The sequence below is a fragment of the Piliocolobus tephrosceles genome, chromosome 16, assembly GCF_002776525.5.
Source record: "Piliocolobus tephrosceles isolate RC106 chromosome 16, ASM277652v3, whole genome shotgun sequence".
Classification (NCBI taxonomy): Eukaryota; Metazoa; Chordata; class Mammalia; order Primates; family Cercopithecidae; genus Piliocolobus; species Piliocolobus tephrosceles.
This window is the reverse complement of record NC_045449.1, coordinates 55,146,046-55,170,382: the sequence shown is the minus strand read 5'-3', so window position 1 is coordinate 55,170,382 and position 24,337 is coordinate 55,146,046. Positions and strand designations below refer to the sequence as shown.

At 39.4% G+C, this 24,337-nt stretch overlaps 1 protein-coding gene across 1 annotated transcript in view; it reads left to right on the top strand.

The window, feature by feature from the left end:
• Positions 1 to 483: 483 nt before the first annotated feature.
• KANSL1 (KAT8 regulatory NSL complex subunit 1) overlaps positions 484 to 24,337 on the top strand; it is a 67,011-nt gene continuing 43,157 nt past the window's right edge. Inside the window, exons 1-3 of the mRNA XM_023196164.2 lie at positions 484 to 491; positions 1,859 to 2,045; positions 15,041 to 15,142. Coding sequence (XP_023051932.1) covers positions 484 to 491; positions 1,859 to 2,045; positions 15,041 to 15,142 — 297 coding nt within the window. The remainder of the gene's footprint in view (positions 492 to 1,858; positions 2,046 to 15,040; positions 15,143 to 24,337) is intronic.

The following is a 24,337-nucleotide window of genomic DNA, read 5'->3' as shown; positions in this document are numbered from 1 at the left end:
TGGGTGCCGCCTTATGCCTGTCTGTAGTCCCAGCACTTTGGTAGGTCGAGGTGGGTGGATCACCTGAGGTCAGGAGTTTGAGACCAGCCTGACCAACATGGAGAAACCCTGTCACTACTAAAAATACAAAATTAGCTGGGTGTGGTGGCGCATGCCTGTAATCCCAGCTACTCAGGAGGCTGAGGCAGGAGAATCGCTTGAACCCGAGAGGTGAAGGTTGTGGTGAGCCGAGATTGCACCATTGCACTCCAGCCTGGACAACAAGAGCAAAACTTGGTCTCAAAACAAAAACAAAAACAAAAAAAGCCAGGTAGGGTAGTATGCTCCTGATCCCAGCTGATTGGGAGACTGGGGTGGGAGGATAGCTTAAGCAAAGAAACTCTAGGTTACAGTGAGCTATGACTGCACCATCATAATCCAGCCTCAATGAGAGTATGAGACCCCCCCACTCAGGGAAAAAAAAAAATTAAATACAATATCGTGATGGTTGGGTATGCATATTTTACACCTAACCAAGTATTTCTGAATTATTTTTCAAAAATGGTGGTTCCAGTTTTAACTGTTGCCAGCAATGTATTAATTGTTCTTTTCCATTTTTCACCACCTGTTCGCTTTATCAGACTATGCGTTTTCCTATCCAGATTTCAAACATCTTAATGTTTTACCTAATATTTATATTTTAACCAAATTTTAATGAGATGACACATTTTTATGTATTATTTGCCTTTTATGTGAATTTTCTATTTCTATTAAGATTGTCTTTTTTTCTTTTAACCTGTTTCTGAGAGTTCTGTTACATATTCTGATGTTTAATGGTCAGTTATATGTGTTAGATATCTTCCCCAAAATGTAGTTTGCCTTTTAACTTTATTGGATTTTCTATTGTATGTTGAAAAGTGGGTGATACATTTGTGTCTTATCTAAGAAATGCTTCCTGCTCTAAATCCCAAAGATGTTCTTGTAAGTTTGGCTGTTCATGTTTAGCAATTTGAAATGCCAAAATTTTGTAATTATATCATGAAGGGAACTAATTTTACTTTTTCCTTCTAAAGAACTGGCCATTTTAGTACTATTTATTGAATAGTTTAATCTTTTCCCCACTGAACTGATTTTTTAAAAATTACTCTTTTTTGTATCTAGTTCTACGTTTTGAGGCTCCGTATAGTTTTGCAGCACATCTGGCTCTCTGGTAATGTGAATTTGCATCATGCCTTCTTCGCAATTTCTTGCTGTTGGTCCTGTATTCCATGTGAACTTTTGGATCTGTTTCTCAACTTTCATTAAAATTCTATAGGCAGTTTGATTGGAATTTCTTTGAATTTATGGATGTTCATGAGAATTGCCATCCTAAAAAAATGTATCCTACCATTTGTATAGATCGTTATGCTTTCAGGCATTATTTCTCTATAAAGATATTTAATGTATCATTAGTTTTGTTGCTGTTATGAATGGTACTGAAAAAGTGATTATTTTCTACTTTATTAGTTTTTAAATATTCTTTACTGAACACTTTTGCCGATTTCTTTATTAGTTTTGATAATTCTTAGTGTCAGTTGGATTTCCTGTATGGATTATTATTAATATGTATTTTATTTTGGCAGGGACAATACTTTTATCTCCAAAGAAATCAGTGGGATTTCAGAGAAACTGTGCCACAGGATCAGGATGCTAGAAGGCAGTTCCACTCAATTTGGGAAATACCTATTTGAAAGTTTATATCCATGTGCATCCTGAGGAGTGGGGGGTGTCTGTCCCTGTCTGTCTTGGGTTTTTCTTGACGCTAGAGTTAGTCTCTGCAAGGGACTTTAGAAGTTAAATTCCACACCCCCACCCCACCCCACCCCCCAATCTGATATAGATATTACTGTTGCTCTTGGATTTCACTCAGTTTATTTCCTTTTAGGAGACGCAGGTCAGAATGGAGATGGGCTGCAGACCGGGCAGCTATTGTCAGCCGCTGGAACTGGCTTCAGGCTCATGTTTCTGACTTGGAATATCGAATTCGTCAGCAAACAGACATTTACAAACAGATACGTGCTAATAAGGTAAGGGATAAGTATCTGGTGTTTTTAAATGGAGCCAAAAACTATCAATATTGCTTTTCTCTCATCCCCTCCCACCTCATAACCCCCCCAACCCCCGTCTTAACTATTGCAAAGTAAATGGTTTAATGACCTGATATAGTGGTTTAATTTGTTTAAGAACCTGATGTAGCTGTGCGTGGTGGCTCACTCCTGTGAGCCCAGCACTTTTGGAGGCCAAGGCAGGAGGATCATTTGAGCTCAGGAGTTCGAGGCCAGCCCAGGCAACATAGGGAGACCTTGTCTTTACAAAAAATACAAAAAATTAGCTGAGTATGATGGCATGTGCCTGTAGTCCCAGCTACTTAGGAGGCTGAAGTGGGAGGATCGCTTGAGCCCATGAAGTGGAGGTTACAGTGAGCCAAGATTGTGCCACCACACTCCAGCCTGGGCAGCTAAGACCCTGTCTCATAAAAAGGAAAACGCTATTAGAATATAATGGTTAATTGAACATGTATTTAGAACAAAATAGTGTGAGTATCTGAGTTAATAGGAAACAAAACAGACTGAATAATGCAAGCCATTGATGTAACTGTAATATTTGTTAGATTTGTGGAAAAGTGCCTATTATGTATCAGCAGTGTTCTCCATAGTAGGGTCAAAATAGTGAACAAAAATCCTGCCTTCATGAAGCTTACATCCTTGCAAAGTATTTTTTATATTAGCTTGGTATGACTGAGCTCTATCTTTATCTAGACCCACGTCTAGAAAAAGTCTATTGCTGCTAAAACTAAGGGTCAAAATGCCTTGACCTTAGTACTAGACAAAGCCTTAAGAAAATGGCTTTACTTTGGACAGTATCCATTAAATTAATTAGTAGGCCAAAAGTTAAAGGTCAACAAAATGATCAGGGTTTGAAGTGAAAGTTCTGTGGGCTACCTAATCATTTGAACTTTTATTCTAAAAATTTCACTGCAGACTTCTAGCTTCTTTCCAGATTGGAGATACGTATATGTATATGTATTTGTGTGTGTATATTCCACCCCCCCCCCAAAAAAGTTCAACAGAGCATACTTTGAGGATACAGTCCAGAGGGCTCACTTTTTTATTCTTTTTAATTGGTTCCATTAGGGTAGCATACAAATTAAATCCTGATTTACTTATTTAAAAATTAGCTAGAACAAAACTAATAAACATTCTAGATTTGGTGAATATTTTGCTTTCCCAACTCTTCACAAAGGAAATTTTAAAGTGAGATTTGTAGAATATGAACTGGAATGGTGACTAAGAATAACGAGGAGGTGACTGGATATGCCTATACTGAGGAGAAAAACACAGTCTTTCTGTATCAGGGACACCTCTTCAGTGTCTGTTTCTAGGTTTTTATAGCCAGTAGTTAAGTGGGAATTTCTATATTTGAGAACTAGAGTCTCTTAGTAACAACTGAGATTAGTACAATAGTAGTCATAAGTGTTGCTTCATCTTTTTATATACATTCATAAATACATATGTGGGTTTATATATGTGTATATGTTGTGTTATTTTAGCTGCCTGTTATAAAACTGCCACATTTCATAGAACTTAAGATGCTATTGATTGTAAGATGTACCATTATTTTAAGTACAACAAAGGAATTACTTCAGTTAAACTAGGGCATAACAGCAATTGTAAAATGCATCTTGATTTAAAAGTTGTTGACATGTGGGGAAAGTACTTCTTAGAACTGATGAAATACTGTGTATCAATTCTCAGGAAATGTTGAAATTACACAGAAGTATAAAAGACACCCCCCGCCCCAAAACAAAATCAAAAAACACAAGAGCTCAAAATCATCTCACTACCAACATTATGGTACATTTTCCTAGCACATAAGTAATTTGTTCAAACACAGTCATGTTACGTATGTGCCCTGAATATTTCCCAGTTGGTTTTTGGAAAACATTTTTATTGGCTGCATGCTATTGCCTTTCCTTGTTGACTTTAAGTTACGCTTATGATTAAAATTAAGTGGCCAGGCGCGGTGGCTCAAGCCTGTAATCCCAGCACTTTGGGAGGCCGAGACGGGCGGATCACGAGGTCAGGAGATCAAGACCATCCTGGCTAACCCGGTGAAACCCCGTCTCTACTAAAAAATACAAAAAACTAGCCGGGCGAGGTGGCGGGCGCCTGTAGTCCCAGCTACTGGGGAGGCTGAGGCAGGAGAATGGCGTAAACCCGGGGGGCGGAGCTTGCAGTGAGCTGAGATCCGGCCACTGTACTCCAGCCTGGGCGACAGAGCGAAACTCCGTCTCAAAAAAAAAAAAAAAAAAAAAAAAAAATTAGGTATGCCATGACAGATATCTTTATCTTAGTCAAAGATACAAATACTCTTTTATGTTCTTAATGCATACTTTAGAGAAGTATTTTGGCAGTGTCAGTTTATAGTCTCACTAGTTGTCAGTTTATAGTCTCACTAGTTGTGTATAAGAAGATACCTGGGCCGGGCGCGGTGGCGCACGCCTGTAATCCCAGCACTATGGGAGGCCGAGGTGGGCAGATCACGAAGTCAGGAGATCGAGACCATCCTGGCGAACACGGTGAAACCCCATCTCTACTGAAAACACAAAAAAATTAGCTGGGCCTGGTGGCAGGCGCCTGTAGTCCCAGCTTTTAGGGAGGCTGAGGCAGGAGAATGGCGTTAACCTGGGAGGCGGTGGAGATGTGCCACTGCCCTCCAGCCTGGGCGACAGAGCGAGACTTAAAAAAAAAAAAAGAAGAAGAAGATACCTTATTTGTTTTTGACAGGGTCAGTTTATAGTCTCACTAGTTGTGTATAAGAAGATACTCACCTCATTTGTTTCATGCTTTATTCTTCAGCTCATCACTCAGAAGCAATAACAGCGGTTTTCAGAAACTTTCAAAATATCTGAAAAGTATTTCTAAATATCTGGAAAATAATCTGGAGTTTTGTGTATACCGTCACACGTTGCTTAATGAAAGGGAAACTGAGAAATGTGTTGTTAGGTGATTTCATTGATGTGTGAACATCATAGAGTGCACTTAAATATAAGCTGAGGGCTGGGCGCGGTGGCTCATGCCTGTAATCTCAGCACTTTGGGGAAGGCAAGGAGTGGGAGGCCGAGATGGGTGGATCATCTGAGGTCAGGAGATCGAGACTAGCCTGGCTAACATGGTGAAACCCGTGTCTCTATTAAAAATACAAAAAAATTTAACCAGGTGTGGTATCGGGTGCCTGTAACCCCAGCTACTCGGTAGGCTGAGACAGGAGAATCACTTGAATCCAGGAGATGGAGGGTCCAGTGAGCTGAGATCTCAACACTGCACTCCAGCCTGGGCAAGGCAGAGCGAGTCTCTATCTCACATACGTACGTACGTACATACATACTTACATACATACATACAAGCTGAGGTGGTATAACCTACTATACACTTAGACAATATGGTATAGCCTATTGCTTCTAGGCTATAAACCAGTACATCATGCTACTATACTGAATACTGTAGGCAATTAGTGGTAAAGATTTATGTATTTCAACATATCTAAACATAGAAAAAATACAGTAAAAATATAGTAGAAAAGATAAAAATGAAACACCTGTATAGGGCACTTAAACCATGAATGGAGCTTGCAGGACTGCAAGTTGCTCTGGGTGAGTCAGTGGGTGAAAGGTGACTGAATGTGAAAGGCCTAGGACACGACTGTACATTACTATAAACTTTATAAACACTGTACACTGAGGCTACACTACATTTATTCTAAAGATTTTTTTCAGTAATAAATTAACCTTAGCTTACTGTAACTTTTTGCTTTATAAACTTTAAGTTTTTAAAACTTTTTGACTCTTTTGTAATAACACTTAGCCTAAAACACAAACACCCTGTCATTGTACAAAAATATCTTCTTCACACCTTATTCTACAAGGTTTTTTCTATCGTTAAGAGTTTTCATTTTAAAATGAAAAGTTTTATTTTTTAAACTGTTTTGCTAAAAACTAAGACAGAAACACACACATGAACATAGGCCCACACAGGGTCAGGTTTGTCGGTATTACTGTCTTCCACCTTCACATCTTGTTCCACTGTTAGGTCTTCAGGGCCAGCAACACACATGGAGCTTTCATTGCCTGTGACAGTGCCAACAGAAGGACCTGCCGGAGGCTGTTTCACAGTTCACTTTTTTTAATGAGTAGAAGTACACTCTGACAAAAGTGTAGTATAGTAAATACATAACACTTTTTATTATAAGAAATAAGTGTTTTTAACAGTAACATAGTTTTTTATTATCAACTATTATATTCTTACTGTACATAATTGTATGTGGTATACTTTTAATAGCAGCACTGTAGGTTTCTTTACACCAGCATCACCACAAACATATGAGTAGTGCTTTGTGCTATGACAGGAGTTCTTCAGCTCTGTTAAAATGTTGTTAAGACCATCATTGTATATGTGGTCTGTCATTGGCCATAATGTTATTTGGCACATGAATATATGTTGATTAACCAAGAGTTTCATCATTCAAAGCAAATTGTATTAAGCACCATACTTGGACTTGGTAAATTTTTGCTTCAAGCTGTGACTTTGCTACCAGATGCTTACGTGAACCTTGAGAAGAAAAGTCACTTAACATTTCTGAGCTTCAGTTTCTTGGTCTGTAAAATACAACATCATAGATAATCTTTTACTTCTTTGTTTGCAGTCTAAATATACGGTGTCTGTTACAGAGTTCTGATAGGAAGAATAACACTGGGTTGATAGTTCAGTAAGTAATGCATCAAGAAAACTCACAGCGTTACCTGTTGTATTTATACATTTATTTTTCAACAAATGGATTAGTTTCCTAGACTGCCGTAACAGACTATCACAAATGGGATGGCTTAAATCGGAAATTTGTTCTCTTACCGTTCTGGAGGCCAGAAGTCTGAAATCACGGTGTCAGCAGGGCCATGCTCTCTTTGGAGGCTCTAGGGAAGAATCCTTCCTTGTCTTTTTCCAGTTTATGATGTTGTGCTAGTCCTTGGTGTTCTTGGCCTATAGCTACATCACTCCAGTTGCTGCCTCCATCTTCACATGACTGTCTTTCTCTTTGCATCTGTGTCCACATTTCCATGTTAGGAGGACACCAGGCATATTGAATTTAGGGCCCACAGTAAAGGTCTCATAACTTGATTACAACTGCAAAGACCCTTTTTCCAAATAAGGTAATATTCACAGGTTCTGGGTGAACATAAATTTGGAAGAGACAATATTCAACTTGCTCTAACAAGCCATGGAATTTTCCCCCAATGATATATTCACATGCATTTAGTCTTTGTGTAACACTGTAATTAACAGAAGTTTTTGAGCACTTTGTGATATATCAGGCACTGTGCTAAGCATTTTACACTCATTCATGATTTTCGAGATAAACAGTGGAAGGTCAGTCAAGTAGTTTGTTCTTGGTTACACATCCAAGTGTGAGTGCAGAGCTGAGATTTGAGTATCAGGCTGCAGAGCTGTTGTTCAAGTTAGTAATCACTTTAAGTGCTTGAGGTTTTTTTTTAAAGTTATTGAAATGGGAGAAATTTTTTCCTATTTGTTTTGGTTAAGTGGGTTGGTGTTCACATTTTCCATGCTTCACCAAGATTTGCCAGAGCTGCCTGGGTTGTGCAGCCCCCGCTCCCCCCCCCCCTTTTTTTTTTGAGATGAACCTAGGTGATAGGTTGAATTTTGGTGATAGGCTGTTGAGTTGTAATTTGTCTTTTGGTGGGAGATTGGAAGGATGGTGGGGCTTTTCTTTTTCTTTTTAAGGATTTACTTTGTTGCTTGTTAACATTAATTTTATTTAAGTGACGTATTACCAAAAAAAAAAAGGTATTTGTGACTACTGCTAGGTGATTCTAGGATGCAGACACCAGTTTCTGTTCTGTCAGAAGGTAGGTATTACCTTCCAAGCTGTGGAGTAGAGTCCCTTTTGGGAATAATGTTACTCTCTGGAGAAAGAAACAATTTCTGGAAACTCTTCTGTACTACTTCTCCATGCTTTTGTGTTCTTTTAATTTTCATAGTTTGTCAGCTTGTTTTTTAAAAAGAAACTCTTCCATGCTTTAGAAGGGGAAAGGAAAACAATATATGTACCTTGAGTATATACTAATTAAAGGTTTACTCATGTATGTTTGTTTAATGATCAGAGTAAATCTTCAGAAGCTTGTAAAAGGCAGAGCTAAATTTAAACTCAGGACTTTTTATCTGATTCAAAAGCATTTTTTTTCCCTAACATATTTTGCTGTTTTGTCCTTTTCATCATTTCACTGAAACATATTTATTGAAATTTCACACCTGATAAATAAGGGGAAAGAATAGGGACTAAGCAGGTTTTAAGAGGCAGGGTCTTGCTCTGTTTCCCAGGCTGAGGTGCAGTGGCAGATCATATAGTTCACTGTAACCTGAAACTCTCGGGCTCAAGCTATCCTTCTACCTTAGCCTTGCAATTACAAGTAGCTGGGACCATAGATGAGTCCCACCATGCCTGGCTAATTATTAAAGGTTTTTGTTGTTGTTGTTGTTGTTGTTTTTAAAAAAAAGGATGGGGTCTCACTATGTTATCCAGGTGGTCTCAAACTCTTGACCTCAAGTGATCCTCCTTGCCTTGGTCTCCCAGAAGCACTAGCTTGACTCTTATGTTGTTTTTTAAAATCCCCTCTTCTGACTACTCTTTGAGATTGCACAGCTGTAGCTGAGGATGGAAATGTTAAGAGGATGGAAGGTGGAAGAGTATTGAAACTTTTGAATAGGGAAAGAGCTGAATGGGAACTGCAGAAGCTTAAAACACCTTTCTCTTCAAAATTTTCGTAAAGCTCTTGAGGTTCTCATCTTAATAGGGTTTTTAAAGCATTGTAGACAACTTATCTTTTCCAGGTAGCCCAGGGTTATTCTTGTGGAACTGGTCTGCAGTGGGGTCACTGGTTTTATCTTGAGATGCATAGGGAAGATTGACCTGATAGAGTGATGTAAGGAAGTATGTGAAATTGCCTGTTAGCTGTATTGCAAATACAGTTAAGAGAGGGTCCATCCACAGAGGAATCATTTAGGAGGTATTAAGGCTGCATGTAACTGTGACCCATTCCAATTCCTTTGGTCCTTGTGTAAAGCAGAAGCTTGCTTCAGCCTTGGAGTTTCCTAGGCCTGTGCAGTCTAAGCATGATCCTGGCTCTGGCTCGGGACATGGTGAAGGAAAAGGAGACTCTTGACCTTTTTCTTCGGCTTCTGTAGGTTGCTATTTCATAGTACAGTGGCCCTAAGTTCATTGCCCCCAGGCTAATGCCACAGCTATTCAACATTGACCCAGTTAAAACCTGGATTGTTAGGGAAGCCCACGTTGGGGGAGCCATGAGAGGTGTGGAGTCGAACGTTACGAAGTTTTCTCAGCTAATGCTAACCTTTCTTTTCATGGTTATTAAACATGAGTAAACTTTATCCCAAATAAATGTCATTGTGGCATAATGAAACATTGTATACAGAAAAGGGCAAAGTCATTAAGTGTATAATTAATGAATAAGTATAGCTCAAAATATATTAAGTATATTTGGGGGATGGTTAAGTAATTATGTAGACCTCCTCTGTAAAGCCTCACTTTCATCAGTCTCTTCAGTTAGGTTCTTTTCTGCTTTGACATCACCTTCTCTCAACTTCTGTTACAGTACTGTCGTAATACTTTGTCTGCTTGTCCAAAGCTAGATGAACATAAACTCCTTATGGTAGAATCAGTTTTTATTTTATTACTGTGTTTTCACACTACCTTGCACATGGTAGCCACTCAATAGATGCTACCTGCATGAATGACTCTTACCTACTTGGATGCTTTTTATTTGCTCAGCCTCTTTTTAGCTGTTTTCATCCTTTTTAGTATGAGGTACAGTATTAAATTAGAGGATCCAGTGTTTGGTTTTGAACGCCATAGTGAACTTACATATGTTGGGGGCAGTGGACAGTGTACGGATGACTGTTGGTTGCATCATTGTAACACTTGAGCACATATTTTCAAAAATAGGTTTAATTAAAACTACTGTGTATTCAAATGTCCTCTGAACAAATTAAGAGGAGTTCCATTCTTCTGGTTGTGGAAGCTAGAAACCTTGGCAGTGTCTCTATTTTCCCTCCTATCTTGTAAGCACATTGGCATAGCTGGTTGATTCTTTCTTCAAATAAACATTCAAGCAGGGCATAGTGGCTCATGCCTGCAACCCGGCACTTTGGGAGGCCAGGGAGGGTAGATCTCTTGGCCCCAAGAGTTTGCAACCAGCCTGGGCAACATGGTGAAACCCCTTCTCTACTAAAAATATAAAAAACTAGCCAGGCGTGGTGGCATGTGCCTGTAGTACCCCTTGCACTTGTATCTCTCTTTCTCTCCTGGGCTTAAGTGATCCTCCTGAATATCTGGAACTACAGGTGTGACATTACACCGGGCTAATTTTTATTATTTTTGTGTGTGTGTTTGGAGATAGGGTTTCGCCATGTTGCCCAGGCTGGTCCTGAACTCCTGGCCTCAGGTAATCCTCCTGCATTGGCTTCCTAAAGTGCTAGAATTATAGGCATGAGCCGTCACGACCTCCTTCACCGTTTCCACTTCTTAATCCCCTCACTATCCTGTATTTTGTTCTCTTTAGCATTTAATACCTTCTAATATAGTACATAACATTTATCTATTTACACTGTTTTTCTTTGCCCCCAGTATTAGAATGTAATAAGCACTTTGAAGGATGGGTTAGGGGAGAGGGATAGGTCTCTCATTTTTTCTTGTATCCTTAGCACCTAACAAATGCTGCTGAGTGGATAAATGACTGATTTAAATGAACAGAAAAGAAATGAAGTATTAGTTAGATCCAGACTTTTGCCCCAGTTCTGCCATGTGTTGGCCTCTAGAGACATAAGCTTTGACCTACATCCTCTGTGGGTCTATAAAATGATGTCGATGAATAGATGGTTCCTACCAAGTTTTATTATACTCTTTTAGGAGATGGTGTCTTCATCGTCTCTCTGAGGGTTGTATTTCAAAACTATTCTATAGTTTAAGGAAAAATTCTTCCCTTTGGAAAATACTGTATCCTTTCATATAACTGAAAAAAATTGAAGGAGTAATTTTATATCTAATTGTTGAATTTATTTATCTTCTGGCTATAATTATTATAAACTTAATATTTTCCTGTTAGAAAAAAATTTATACAACTCCACAAATATTTGCTATGCATTTATTTTCTTGGTGTATGACTCTGCTAGGAGACATGGGGCATTTAAATATATTTGTATTTTGTCCACATCTTCAAGAAACTAACATAAGTTTAACAATTAAAGGCTGGGTGCAACAGCTTGCACATGTAATTCCAGCACTTTGAAAGGCTGAGGCAGGTGGATTGCTTGAGTCCAGGAGTTTGAGATGAGCCTGGGCAACGTGGTGAAATTCCATCTCTACCAAAAAATAGAATAATTAGCTGGGTGTGGTGGCTTGCACCTGTTATCCCAGCACTTTGGGAGTTCGAGGCAAGTGCATTACTTGAGTCCAAGAGTTCGAGACCAGCCTGAGCAACTTGGTGAAACCCCGTCTCTACCAAAAAAAAAAATACAGAAATTAGCTGGATATGGTGGCATGCACCTGTTATCCCAGCTGTTTATGGGGTTGAGGTGGGAGGATCACTTGATCCCGGGAGGGGGAGATTACAGTGATTTGTGACCATGCCACTGCACTCCAGCCTGGGTGACAGAGCTTGACCCTGTCTCAACAAAGAAGAAACTGAGGCAATAATAAGTGAAATAAATAATGTGGCATAAGATTATGAATGCTCTGGAAATGAGATTTAAATACACAGAATGTAAGATAAAATCACCATGCTTTAGGAGGTCTGGCAGTGTGGATAAAGCAAGTAGGAACTCAATAACCAGGGACATTTTCTTGGAAGGAGGTGGGACTTGTTGAAAATCTCTTTGGAAGGATGAACGGCAATTTGGACTGATAAAATATAAAAATCAGTATGAATAAAGATGAACAGCTCATGTTTTAACCGTTAATTCAGTTTTTTTTTTTAACCTTTAACTGACTAATAACCCCTACCTCCAGCAGCAGCAACAGCTTCACATACATTGAAACATTTGTCTAGGAGATGATGCAGTTGGTATAACACTAACAGAGATATTTGGGGAAAGTAGTTGGAAATCGATCTTAAAAAAAGTTAGGAACCGGTTATGGGAAAATTTGAATACTAAAATGATTTTTGACTTGCTTTATACAGGAAGCAGGAAGGCAGTTTGGGCCCTTAAGCAGGGAGTATCTGTTGAATACAACGTTTTTAGAAGGCAATGATTTACAAGATAGCTGTCTTTTGCAAATAGTTTTTACTTGGACGTGATAAAGTTTGCAAGGTGTATTTTATGCTTTTGTTTAGGGAAGAAGGTGTTTTGAAGCAGAAGTTCTTTTAACCAGAGAAACCTCATTTTAAAGGCTAGGGTAAATGTTTCTTGCTTACTAGTTAATGATCTTTCTCTTGTTTCTGAGGAGACTCCAGTTCTTTTTTTTTTTTTTTTTTTTAATTTTTTAAATTTTGAGTTGGAGTTTCACTCTTATTGCCCAGACTGGAGTGCAATGGCACAGTCTTGGCTCACTGCAATCTACGCCTCCCAGGTTCAAGCGATTCTCCTGCCTCAGCCTCCCAAGTAGCTGGGATTACAGGGGCTCGCCACCACGCCTGGCTAATTTTTTGTATTTTTGCTGGAGACGGGGTTTCACTGTGTTGGACAGGCTGGTCTCCCACTCCTGACCTCAGCCTCCCAAAGTGCTAGGATTACAGGTGTGAGCTACCATACCCAGCCTCCAATTCATTTTTGTTGTTGTTGGAGATAGAGCCTTGGTCTGTCGCCCAGGCTGGAGAACAGTGGTGTGATCTCGACTCACTGCGACCTCTGCCTTCTGAATTCAAGCGATTCTCCTTCTTCAGCCTCCCGAGTAGCTGGGACTACAGGCATGTGCCACGACGCCTGGGCAATTTTTGTATTTTTAGTAGAGATGGGGTTTCACCATGTTGGCCAGGGAACTCCTGATGACCTCATGTGATCCACCCACCTCAGCCTCCCAAAGTGCTGGAATTACAGGTGTGAGCCACCATGCCGGGCCTCTCCAATTCATTTTTGATATAGGCTAAGTGTAGTCATATTCCAGAATAGGTAGGCAGTGCTTCTTTTGCTTTCAAGAGAAAAAGAGATACATATTTCTTCTTAAAAAACTGAAATAAGTCCGGGTGCGATGGCTTACGCCTGCAATCCCAGCACTTTGGGAGGCCAAGGCGGGCGGATCACCTGAGGTTAGGAGTTCGAGACCAGCCTCGACATAGAGAAACCCCGTCTCTACTAAAAATACAAAATTAGCCGGGCATGGTAGTACATGCCTGTAATCCCAGTTACTCAGGAGGCTGAGGCAGGAGAATTGCCTGAACCTGGGAGGTAGAGGTTGCAGTGAGCCAAAGATTGCGCTATTGCACTCTAGCCTGGGCAACAAGAGCAAAACTCCCATCTAAAAAAAAAAAAAAAAAACTGAAATAAAATTCTTTTTTTCTTTCTTAATGTTTTCCCCCCTTTTCTGCAGCTTGTATTTCATATTGGTTTTTTAGTTACAAGGACGCCAGGGATGGATCATCTGGTTTAGTGGCTTGTAAGAGTGTGTTGTATGGCCTAGAGAGCGCAGACTAATTTAGTCACAATCTCTAGTCCCCTGAATCTATACTTTAGGATGTTCTTTGAGACTAATCAAGTCATCAAGTCTCGTGTTTTTCAACTTTACAAGTTTAGGACTTACCAGGGGAACTTTTAAAGAATAGTAGAATATCCAGCTCTGGGCATGGTGGTAGGCACCTGTAATCCCAGCTACTCCAGAGGCTGAAGTGGGAGGATTGCTTGAGCCCAGGAGTTTCAGATCAGGCTGGGTAACATAGCGAGGAAGAGAGAGAGAGAGAGACACAGACACAGACACCCACCTCCACATACCCACCATGCCCTGCCCCCTCCTGCACTCTTCCCCCAGGAAAAGGTAGACTACCTGGCCCCACCCCCAGAGGCACTGAGTAGATGTTGGACCTAAGCCAGTATAGTTTGATAAGGTTCACCAGGTGATTCTGATACAAAACTTCCATTAAGAGCTTCTTAATCTAGTTAGATCTCTCTTTTTTAGACCAGAGAAAGAGTTTGGGAACCCTGATCGCTTGCATCCCAGTCTGTCGGTTATATAGTGTCATAGCTTTATTTTTGTCACCTCTTCTTGTATCCATGGTGGGATTCGTGTGTAGTATTTTTTTTTTCGTAATAAGATAACTTCTGCCTTTACCCATCCTGGCTCATTATACCTACTGTGGGGAGAACTTGTGGGTTCATTTTTAATTTCTTTTTATGTAAATTGTTTCTTGGAATGAATTCCAAAGGTCTGAATTTGAAATTGTCAAGCAGGAACTTAATCTGAAGTAATATTTATGCTTATGAAAAATAGGTGCCTTTGGGCCAGCTTTTAAGAAAGCTCTTGGTTTCTGATAACTTGTAGGGGACTGTTCCACATTTGTTTCATTGAGTTTTGTTTGTGCAGGTATAGTTGGTGGAGTACATGATTAAGAATAGTAGCATTTTCAGCTTAGTAATTTATAAACTGCATTTGTTGGCTAGAAAAACTACATTGCTGCTGTTAATCTAGTGGAGTCTAATAATATGGTATAAAATGCCATAATCTGGTAAAGAGTTCAGATCTGAAAGATATGAATAAATATGCTAAACGGCTGATGAGCCATATGGGTCAGAGCAGTCAAATGGCAGAGAGGGAGCCTGGATCTGCTTCTTGTTGAAATAACTCTTTGGGAAAACAAAGCTGCTGCTGGTGTAGTTTGTTTCTGAACCGTAGGATAAGGAAGAGGGGAGCCTCTAGTACACCAGCAGTCCTTTTGAGACTAACTCCTAAATTAAATTTGAAATTTATACTGCTCACTTACGTTATTTTTCTCCTCTCTATCCTGCAGGGGTTGATAGTTCTTGGGGAGGTACCTCCCCCAGAGCATACAACAGACTTATTTCTTCCACTTAGTTCTGAGGTGAAGACAGATCATGGGACTGATAAATTGGTAAGTATAAAAGATAGAAAGGGTGAAATGCGTAAGAATTAAGGGTGTTGTCTTGGCACACCATTTCTTCTCTGTAACTAGGATCCTTGCATTGGCCGAAGGAGGGGAACTGTACATTTCCATTGTTTATTATTAGTAGAATGGGCTGCAGAGCATATGTTTCTTAAAAGCTATTAAGTGACTTAAATTTTTAAAATGCCATATATTTGCAAAGCTGTGCCTATGTCAATTGCCAGGCAAAGTTTTTCTGTATAAGAAGACAGTATTTAACTTTGCTTGTTTGTTCTCCAGGTTTTTTTTGTTTTGTTTTGTTTTAAATTTTAGGAAAGCGACTTTTCTCAGCTTTGCTTAAAATAAACAAATAAATTAGGTTACCCGGGACAGCGGACCACTGTAAATTTTCATACCCACATGTAACCAGCCTGTGTTCCATTTTGTTAAATTTTTCCCCAAATGGAGGTAGATGTGTTTGTTTATTTATTTATTTATTTTGGTTAAGACAGGCTCTTGCTCTGTCACCCAGGCTGGAGTGCAGTGGCACAATATAGCTCACTGCAGCCTCAAACTCCTGGACTGCACTTGTTTATTACCCAGAAATATGTTTGAAGACTTGTGGTTTAAAAATAATAATGTCAGAGATATTTTCTATTATGTTTAATTTTTGTATTCTCATTTCTGAAACTCAGCTGGAATTAACAAAAAAAAAATCAGTATCTTTAGAATCCCTCCCCCCCCTCCCCCTCCCCCTCCCTTGTCTCTTCCTCTCTTTTTCTTGTGCGTTCGTTCATTCATTCTTCATCCTCCTTCCCCTCCCCCTCCCTCCCCTCCCCTTTCCCCTCCCTCCTCTCCCCCTCCCTTGTCTCTTCGTCTCTTTTTCTTGTGCGTTCGTTCATTCATTCTTGACGGGGTCTGACTCTGTCACCCAGGCTGGAGTGCAGTGGCGTGACCTTGGCTCACTGCAGCCTCTACCTCCCAGGTTCAAGCGATCCTCCCACCTCAGCTTCCAAAGTAGCTGGGACTACAGGCACGCGCCACCATATCCGGCTAATATTTGTATTTTTTTGTAGACATGGGGTTTTACCATGTTGCCCAGGCTGATCTCAAACTCCTGAGAACAAGCAGTCTGCTGGCCTTGGCCTCCAAAAGTGCTGGGATTACAGGCGTGAACCACTGCACCAGCCTAGACATAATTCCTAAATATATAGTGATTTACTGAATAATGAGGGAATCATGATGGTGACCAAACTGTTAGCAGTATTTTAATACCAGATAAAAAGGAAGAATGCAGAAATATGATTACTCAGTAGCATACAAAAGTTGTTAATGAACAATAAAGCTGTAATTTTGGACATTGTTTTCAACAAGATGCACACCAGCTTTAACTTGTTAGCGTTCTAAAATAAACATCCAGTAAGACTTCTGGGCCCTAATCAATTATAGATAATAGATAAAACAAAGTTAAATAATTTATGGAGAGTCAGATGATTCCTAGGTGGGCTTGTTAGGTAATGTCCCAGTGCTACACTGCAAGGATACATAGTCTTTTTGCTTTATTTCCAAACAGGATGATTGTTTATTGACAGAACCAGTAATGTATCTGCTTGGATCTTGAATACAGTACAGATATTATTGAACTAAGTTGTTCTAAAAGAACCCAGCCTATGAGCAAAAGAACTGGAGACTGAATGCATGGGTGAACCTTTTTTGAGTCATGGAGCAAATCAAGGAATATTTTCTGGGTTGGGGAAGTGGGTACTGTTTTTATACCACAGAGCAGTGGGCTAGAGGAAGGGAAGACCTAAGGAGGAATGCCTAGAAAAATGCCTCTTTTTTTGTTTTTTAACCCCTTCTTATTTCTGACTCAAAGGCAGTTTTAAAGGTGTAAGGCTAGCTGAGGGAGAGAAAACTTACCGGCCTCTAGCTTGGTAGCTGCCGATAAGTCATGTGTGTACAGATAAATGCTTCTGTGAAATTTAAGACTCCTTTTGAACAAAGAGGATGTGCTCTTGGAAAGAGAGAATGTAAAAAGCGGTTGAGAGTTGTTCTCTAGTGTTCTGAAACATGCCTTTTATCTTCCCCACCTTCTCATTCTCTCTCTTCAATAAATAGAAGCCTGCTTTCCCCTGCTTAAGAAAAAGTAATGAGCAAGGAAGGACAGACTTGAAACCTGTACATATTACTAGGTAAATTACTCAACAATTTGTCAGCAAAATTTCAGACAGAAAGTATTGCCAGGAAGAGAAGAGAGCATTCTCAGTCTATGTGCCCCAGAGCTTCTAGAATTCAGTAGTCACTGCTTCATGGGCTTGTACGTTATCAGAGGATGGAGTTTAGGGCTACCAAGTGGGTAGAAATTGAAGGAGGGAGTAGTGGCAAAGAGGGAGCTATGGAACATGGGGAGGGGCATAGGCCCACAATCTATTTGAACCCCTTTCAGATCTTTGTGCTCACCCCTGAACTGCACACATTTAGGGAAGATTTTATAGGGCATAGTGGAAAGCAACAATTGGAAGGCTAAAAGAGCTGAGCAGAGAAGATCATCATTGCCTAATGCAGGGAAGGCAGTATTTGGAGTTTGAATTCCAACTATACTTGGCAAAAACCAGAGGACTTTGATTGAAACCAATAAAAGCTCACACTTAAAAGAGTTAATGTTTCCCAGGACTAAGGCTTTCACCATAGGATTAAGGAGGGAACCAAAATAGACTGCAAACACTCTTTAGGAAATTCAGAGTCTCTATAATGTATTGCATACATTGTATACAATAGAAAATTATACATGTGAATAAACAGGAGAATATTCTAGTCATGAGGAAAAAGGGGAAAAAATAAGATGGAAAAAGTTGAGGAACTTGATGGCTGGATTTTTGAATTTAAAAAGTCAGTTTACAAATATATGAAACTTTAGACCAAGCACGGTGGCTCACGCCTGTAATCCTAGCACTTGTAGGAGGCCGAGGTGGGTGGATCATCTGAGGTCAGAAGTTTCAGAAGTTTCCCCAGTCTGGCCAACATGGGGAAACTCAATCTCTACTAAAAATACAAAGATTATCCAGTTGTGGTGGCAGACGCCTGTAATCCCAGCTACTCAGGAGGCTGAAGCAAGAGAATCTCTTGAACTCAGGAGACAGAGGTTGCAGTGAGCCGAGATCATGGCCCTGCACTGCAGCCTGGGCAACAGAGTGAGACTGTCTCAAAAAAATAAATAAATAAATCAAGAAACTTTGAGACTAATAGCCATGAGAATCACAACTTTGTAGTCAAAATAGTGAAAATCAAAAGGTGAAGACAGCCTGATTCCTGAGCTGTGATGCTGTTTAAAAATTAGGAAAAAACAAACAAACAGTGCCTAACTCACACTACTTGGTGAAAGTGCTTTTTTTGTTGGCCTACAATTAGGAAAAAAATACATCCTAAAAACATTGTAGGCTGGGCACAGTGGCTCACACCTATAATCCCAGCACTCTGGGAGGCCAAGGTGGGCGGATCACTTGAGCCTCGGAGTTCAAGACCAGTTCAGGCAACATGACGAAACCACATCTCTACAAAAGATACAAAAATGAGCCTGGTGTGGGGGCGCGCACCTGTACTCCTCATTACTCTGGAAGCTGAGGTGGGAGAATTGCTCTTGAGCCCAGGTAGTGGAGGTTGCACTGAGCTGAGATCACTTGAGCCTGGGCGACAGAGTGAGAACCTGCCTCAAACAAACAAAAACATTGTACTCTGTCTTGGCTAATGCAATACAGCAAGAAAAAAGCAATGAAAGGCATGGAAATTGGAAAAGATAGGGCCAAACTGCCTGTATTTGAAGATACGATACATAGAAATCCCATGGAATTGCCTAAACCTATGAGAATTATAAATTTAGCCAAGGTCTCCATGTACAGGGTCAATATATAAAAGTCAATTCTGTCTTTATTTATTAGAGCAAACAATTGAAAAATGACCCGGAGAAACAGTTCCATTTGCAGTAGCATCAAGAAACATAAAATACTTAGGAATAAATCTAACAAAAGACATTAATGACTTTATCGCTGAAACCATAAAACTCCTGAAAAAGATTACATAAGTGAATGGAGATTTATGCTTTAGTTGTGTGTTAGAAGAGTCAATGTTAGACACACAGATTCAATGCAAACCCAGTGAAAAATCCCAGCAAGATGTTTTGGTTTATGTTGTGCTGTTTTTGGTAATAGTTGAACATTGATTTTCAAATATGTATGGAAACATAAAGTACTCTCAATAGCCAAAACAATTTTTTTTTTTTTTTGGAGATAAAGTCTCATCGTGTCACTCAGGCTGGAGTGCTGTGGTGTAATCTGGGCTCACTCACTGCAATCTCCACCTCCTGGGTTCAAGTGATTCTTCTGCCTCAGCCTCCGGAGTAGCTGGGATTACAGGCATGTGCCACCACACCCAGCTAGTTTTTGTATTTTTAGTAGAGATGGGGTTTCACCATGTTGGCCAGGCTGGTCTTGAACTCCTGACCTCAAGTGATCTGCCTGCCTCGGCCTTCCAGAGTGCTGGGATTACAGGCGTGAGCCACTGCACCTGGCCAATAGCCAAAACAGTTTTTAAAAACAAGAACCAAATTGGAGGAGTCCCATTCTCCTCCCACTACCTGATTTCCAGCCTTCTTACAAAGTTAAAATGTATAATTTGCTTTCAACAATGTTTGATAGATAATGAAAGTTAGTATAAACTCGTTGTTACTGTTCCAGACTGCACTTTATGTCTGAAAAACTCTGTAAGTAGAACCAGGTATCTTATCTTTTCTTGAGTGCTTCTTGTTCGTCCAACAAGCATATAATGGGAGTGCTGGAGGGAATCAGCAAAGGTAGCTTCCTAGGGAATGATGTACTTGTTTCTGAGTCTTATGGACTTGCTGAAGGATGGTGTAGGGAGTGAGTTCCAGCAGGGAGTAATGTGTAATGCAACATAGACTTGAAAGAGCCTGGCATTATCAGGGAACTGCAAATACTTTTCTGTGATGGAGTGTTGGATGTTTCGGCCAATTCAGAATGGATTCTGTATTTATCTTGAGTACTTTATCCTATAACTGATAGGAACCTGTAGACTGTACAGATTTACGTATGAATGAAGTTTGTTTTTTTAATGCTAGATATATTTTTTCTTCATTCTTTTAAAATACGATTTTAGGCTGGGCACGGTGACCTAAAATCCCAGCACTTTGGGAAGCAGAGGCAGGCGGATCACCTGAGGCCAGAAGTTTGAGACCAGCCTGGCCAACATGGTGAAACCCCGTCTCTACTAAAAATACAAAAATTAGCCAGGTGTGGTGGTGTGTGCCTGTAATCCCAGCTACTTGGGAGGCTGAGGCACAGGAATCACTTGAACCCAGGAGGCGGAGGTTGCAGTGAGCCAAGATCGTGCCACTGCACTCCAGCCTGGTCAACAGAGCGAGATTGTGTCAGAAAGAAAGAGAGAGTGTGTGTGTATGTTCAAATAGTAGTACAGAGTCTCCATATAATTTTCACCCAGCTTTCCCTAATGTTAACACATCTTGCCACAATAATCGTTAATTATCAGAACCACAAAATTGACATTGATTAACATTGAAATTAACATTGAATTTATGCAAAGTCATAGACATACTTTATTTGAATTTCTGTATTATTAGTTTTCTTATTAATGGCCTTTCTGTTGTCCAGAATCTGTCATTGCTTTTAGTTGTTGTGTCTCTAAGTGTCCTTCAATATGTGAGAGTTCTCAGTTTTTGTCTTCCGTTACTTGGATACAGAATTTCTGGTCAGTTATTTTGTATAGCGTTCCACAAATAAGTGTTTTTTGGTGTTTTCTCATTACTAGAGGTTACGCATTGTTTTACAGGAATACCACAGAAGACACTGTACTCTTCACTACACTACAGAGGGTTCATGATGTTGACTTGTGTTTCTAATAGTGATGATAGGTTTGTTCCCTTGGTTAAGGTGGTGCCTGACAGGTTTCTCCTCTGTAAAATCAGCATTTTTCCCTTTGTAATAAACGACAGTAGATTTATTTATTTAGAGATAGGGTCTTACTCTGTCACCCAGGCTGGAGTGCAATGTCGTGGTCACCACTCTCAGCTGTCCTCCCATCTCTCAGCCTCCCAAGTAACTGGGATCACAGGCATGTGCCACCATGGTAAATTTTTATGTTTTTTGTAGTGACAGGGTTTTGCCATTTTGCCTCGGCTGGAATAAATGACTGCCTTATAGGGAGACACTATGTAAATATTCTGTTGCTCATTATATTTTCACCCATAATTTTATTGTTTACTAATGACTTTTTCCTACAGCAGTTATTGCTGTGTTGTTTACTGAAGGGTGATTGTTCTATTTCCTACCTGTATTAAATGGAATTCTGTTTGGAAGAGGTGTCTTTCCCCCCTCATTTATTTACTCATTCATTCACTCAGTTGTTAATATCAGGATGTACCCATGGATATTAATTTTATTTAATGGATTATAACCTATTACTGTTATAGAGTCGCTCCAGTTATCTCAATTTTGGGTACTGGGTGCTCTTTCAGATTGGCTCCTGTGTCCTTTTAGCATGTACTGCTTATATTTTGAAATACTTTCTGCTACTAGATGTTCCAGGTTACTCTCGTATTTTGGCTACTCCAGCTCAGGTTCCTTTTATTATAAACTAAAATCTGAGTACTAGTGGTGCTCATTGATACTTTATAAGTGTCACTGCTTCTAGGATGACTCAAAAGGCAAAGCAAGGAAACGTGTATCTATGCTCACACATGCATACACACACATCTATATTTCTGTATCTACTTGCCTTTATATATATATATATTGAAAACCATAAGTTCATACCAGTTCAACACAGCAGCCTTCCCCTCTTCCTTATTGATGCTCGTTTAATCCTAGTACCCATATAGTCTCACAATTGTCATCTAATACCCCTGTGAAAAACACATTTACTGACTAGAGTACAGTATTTTTGGGCAGTATGTTAACTGTTATGCATTCAAAATACAGTTTTCTGAAGTTACATAGGTTATTTCCTTCCACCAAATTTTTCTTTATGGTTATGTTGTTTTGTCATACAGTTAGGTTCGTTTGTTACTACAATATTCCAATTCTAGCCTTCCCTGTTTCCCCCAACCCCCCACTGTTAATTTTTATTTTTGTATGTGAAACATTACTGTGGTTCTAAAAGTTATACATTCTCTCTTTATATCCTTTTCTCATTCCACCTCCTGTAGGTTAGCAATTTCAGTACGTTTTGGATTATCTTTCCTGTATTTTTTTGCACCTATGAGCAGACACATGTATATATTTTTTTAAATCTCCTTCTTGGGTAAATATTTTTTAAAATACTAGATTTGAAGTTAAGGAGAGTTTTGTTTAGCAAAAGCATTGCTTCTTTGGCAATTAACAAGTAACACATTATTTGTGTGTTAGTTTCTGTTTGTAAAATGATCCTGCTCCTTTACCCTTTCCTTACTTATCCTACTTTACAGAAGTGATGAGAAAAACAAGTGTACTATTAAGTGAAGAGCTAATGCTTTCTCAGAAGAAAGGCATGCTAAAAATGTAAGCTATTGCTGTTTCTTTTTACATAGTCCAAGATACATCTTCATTCCATTGGTTTAAGCAGGAATACTCTTCCCTTCTTTGAAGTTTTGCAGTCACTAGGGACAGTGAGTGGTTCATTGGCCTGACAAGGGTTTTGGGGTAGAAGGTAAAGGGATAGATATTGACCGAGAAATATTTGACCCATGGTGTTAGAAAACACTGACAGGTTAGGTCTTTTACAGTGAATTGGACTATGGATAAATAAGTTGAACAATAAGAATTTAAGATGCGTTTTTGCATTTGCTGTATTTCTTTAAATTCTAGATAGGTATTTTCATGTGTTGATAAACATCTTAGGTTTAGGAACCATTGGATTGGTAACAGCATTATGATAATCAAAACTTAAAAAAAAATGAGTTCAAAATTGTTCTCATGTAATTGTATAGATTTTCTTTTATCCTCAACCTGCAGAAGCAGGGAAGTGAGGCACATAGCCCCGCATATGCAGAAATTAAAGCCTCGGCAATAACTTGGTGAAAATGGAATTTTCAGAACTTTCCACTCCTTGTTTAGTACAATTTTATGGCCATGGTGCTAGCTAATGGAAATGGCTAGTATACTATTTATAGGCCAGCAGTATTTTGGTGAATTTAAGCAAAACTATGCTCAGTATCATTTAAATGGGGGCTGGGTGGGCTTGAGACATGAAATCAGTCATACAAAGTGAAAAACTATTTTAAACCAGGAATAAAAGTTAAATTCCTGTCACCCAGTTAGCATTTTCTTTCCATTTTAATGTTTATCGGGAAGGGAATAACTAGCCAAAACTGAACTGTTGACTTTTCTAGCCAAACGAATGCGATGCATTTAAAAAATGACATTGCAAGCAGGTGTGATGTGGCATTAATTGAATAAAGTAAAAATACATACATATTTGCAGGTAGAGTTTAATTTCCTTGTGTGTTTTTAAGTGTGTGACTCTCTGTTTTTACCCTTTAACCCTCTCTACTTTTTGGTAAAACAAATTTAGTAGACACTGGTTCTTAGACCCTAGAAAAAACCACTCCCATAAAAACTATTTAGTCTTAGCTTTTCATTCAAGGCGTCTTTGTCACATGTACTTGATCTGGCCCAGAGAGTGGAGTAATGAATCAGATGCCTGCTTTATGTGAATAACAAATTTGAATCTCATTGCTGTGTTAGTAATTTTATGCTGTACACCTGGCTGTTTCAATCGGGGTAAAACAATTCAGCAACCCTCCTTGGTACCTTTAACTGTAAGATTACTCCAAAAGATAATCCCCTAGGGCCCTGCTTTGGAGAGGAGGGGATTACAGAGGCACTCTGTCTACCACTTTAGCTTTTCTACTCTTTTCTTTCTGGCTGTGGGATGCGTAAACCCTGAGTTCATCTGAACATCAAATAAAATTCAAATGGAAGCTTCAATGATAATCCCTATTTCCTAGGTAAGGGAGTCTTAAGTTCTTTTATCCTTTTTGCAGTTGCCTATTGGATAGCAGATATCTGAGTCATGCTTTAGTTTTCTAAAAACACTAATGATGTAAACCACTGCAGTACTAATAATGAAGTTGAAATTATTATGCGGATTTAATATTTCTGAAGTGTTTGTTAATGTTTCTCTACCCTCTGTGTTTGC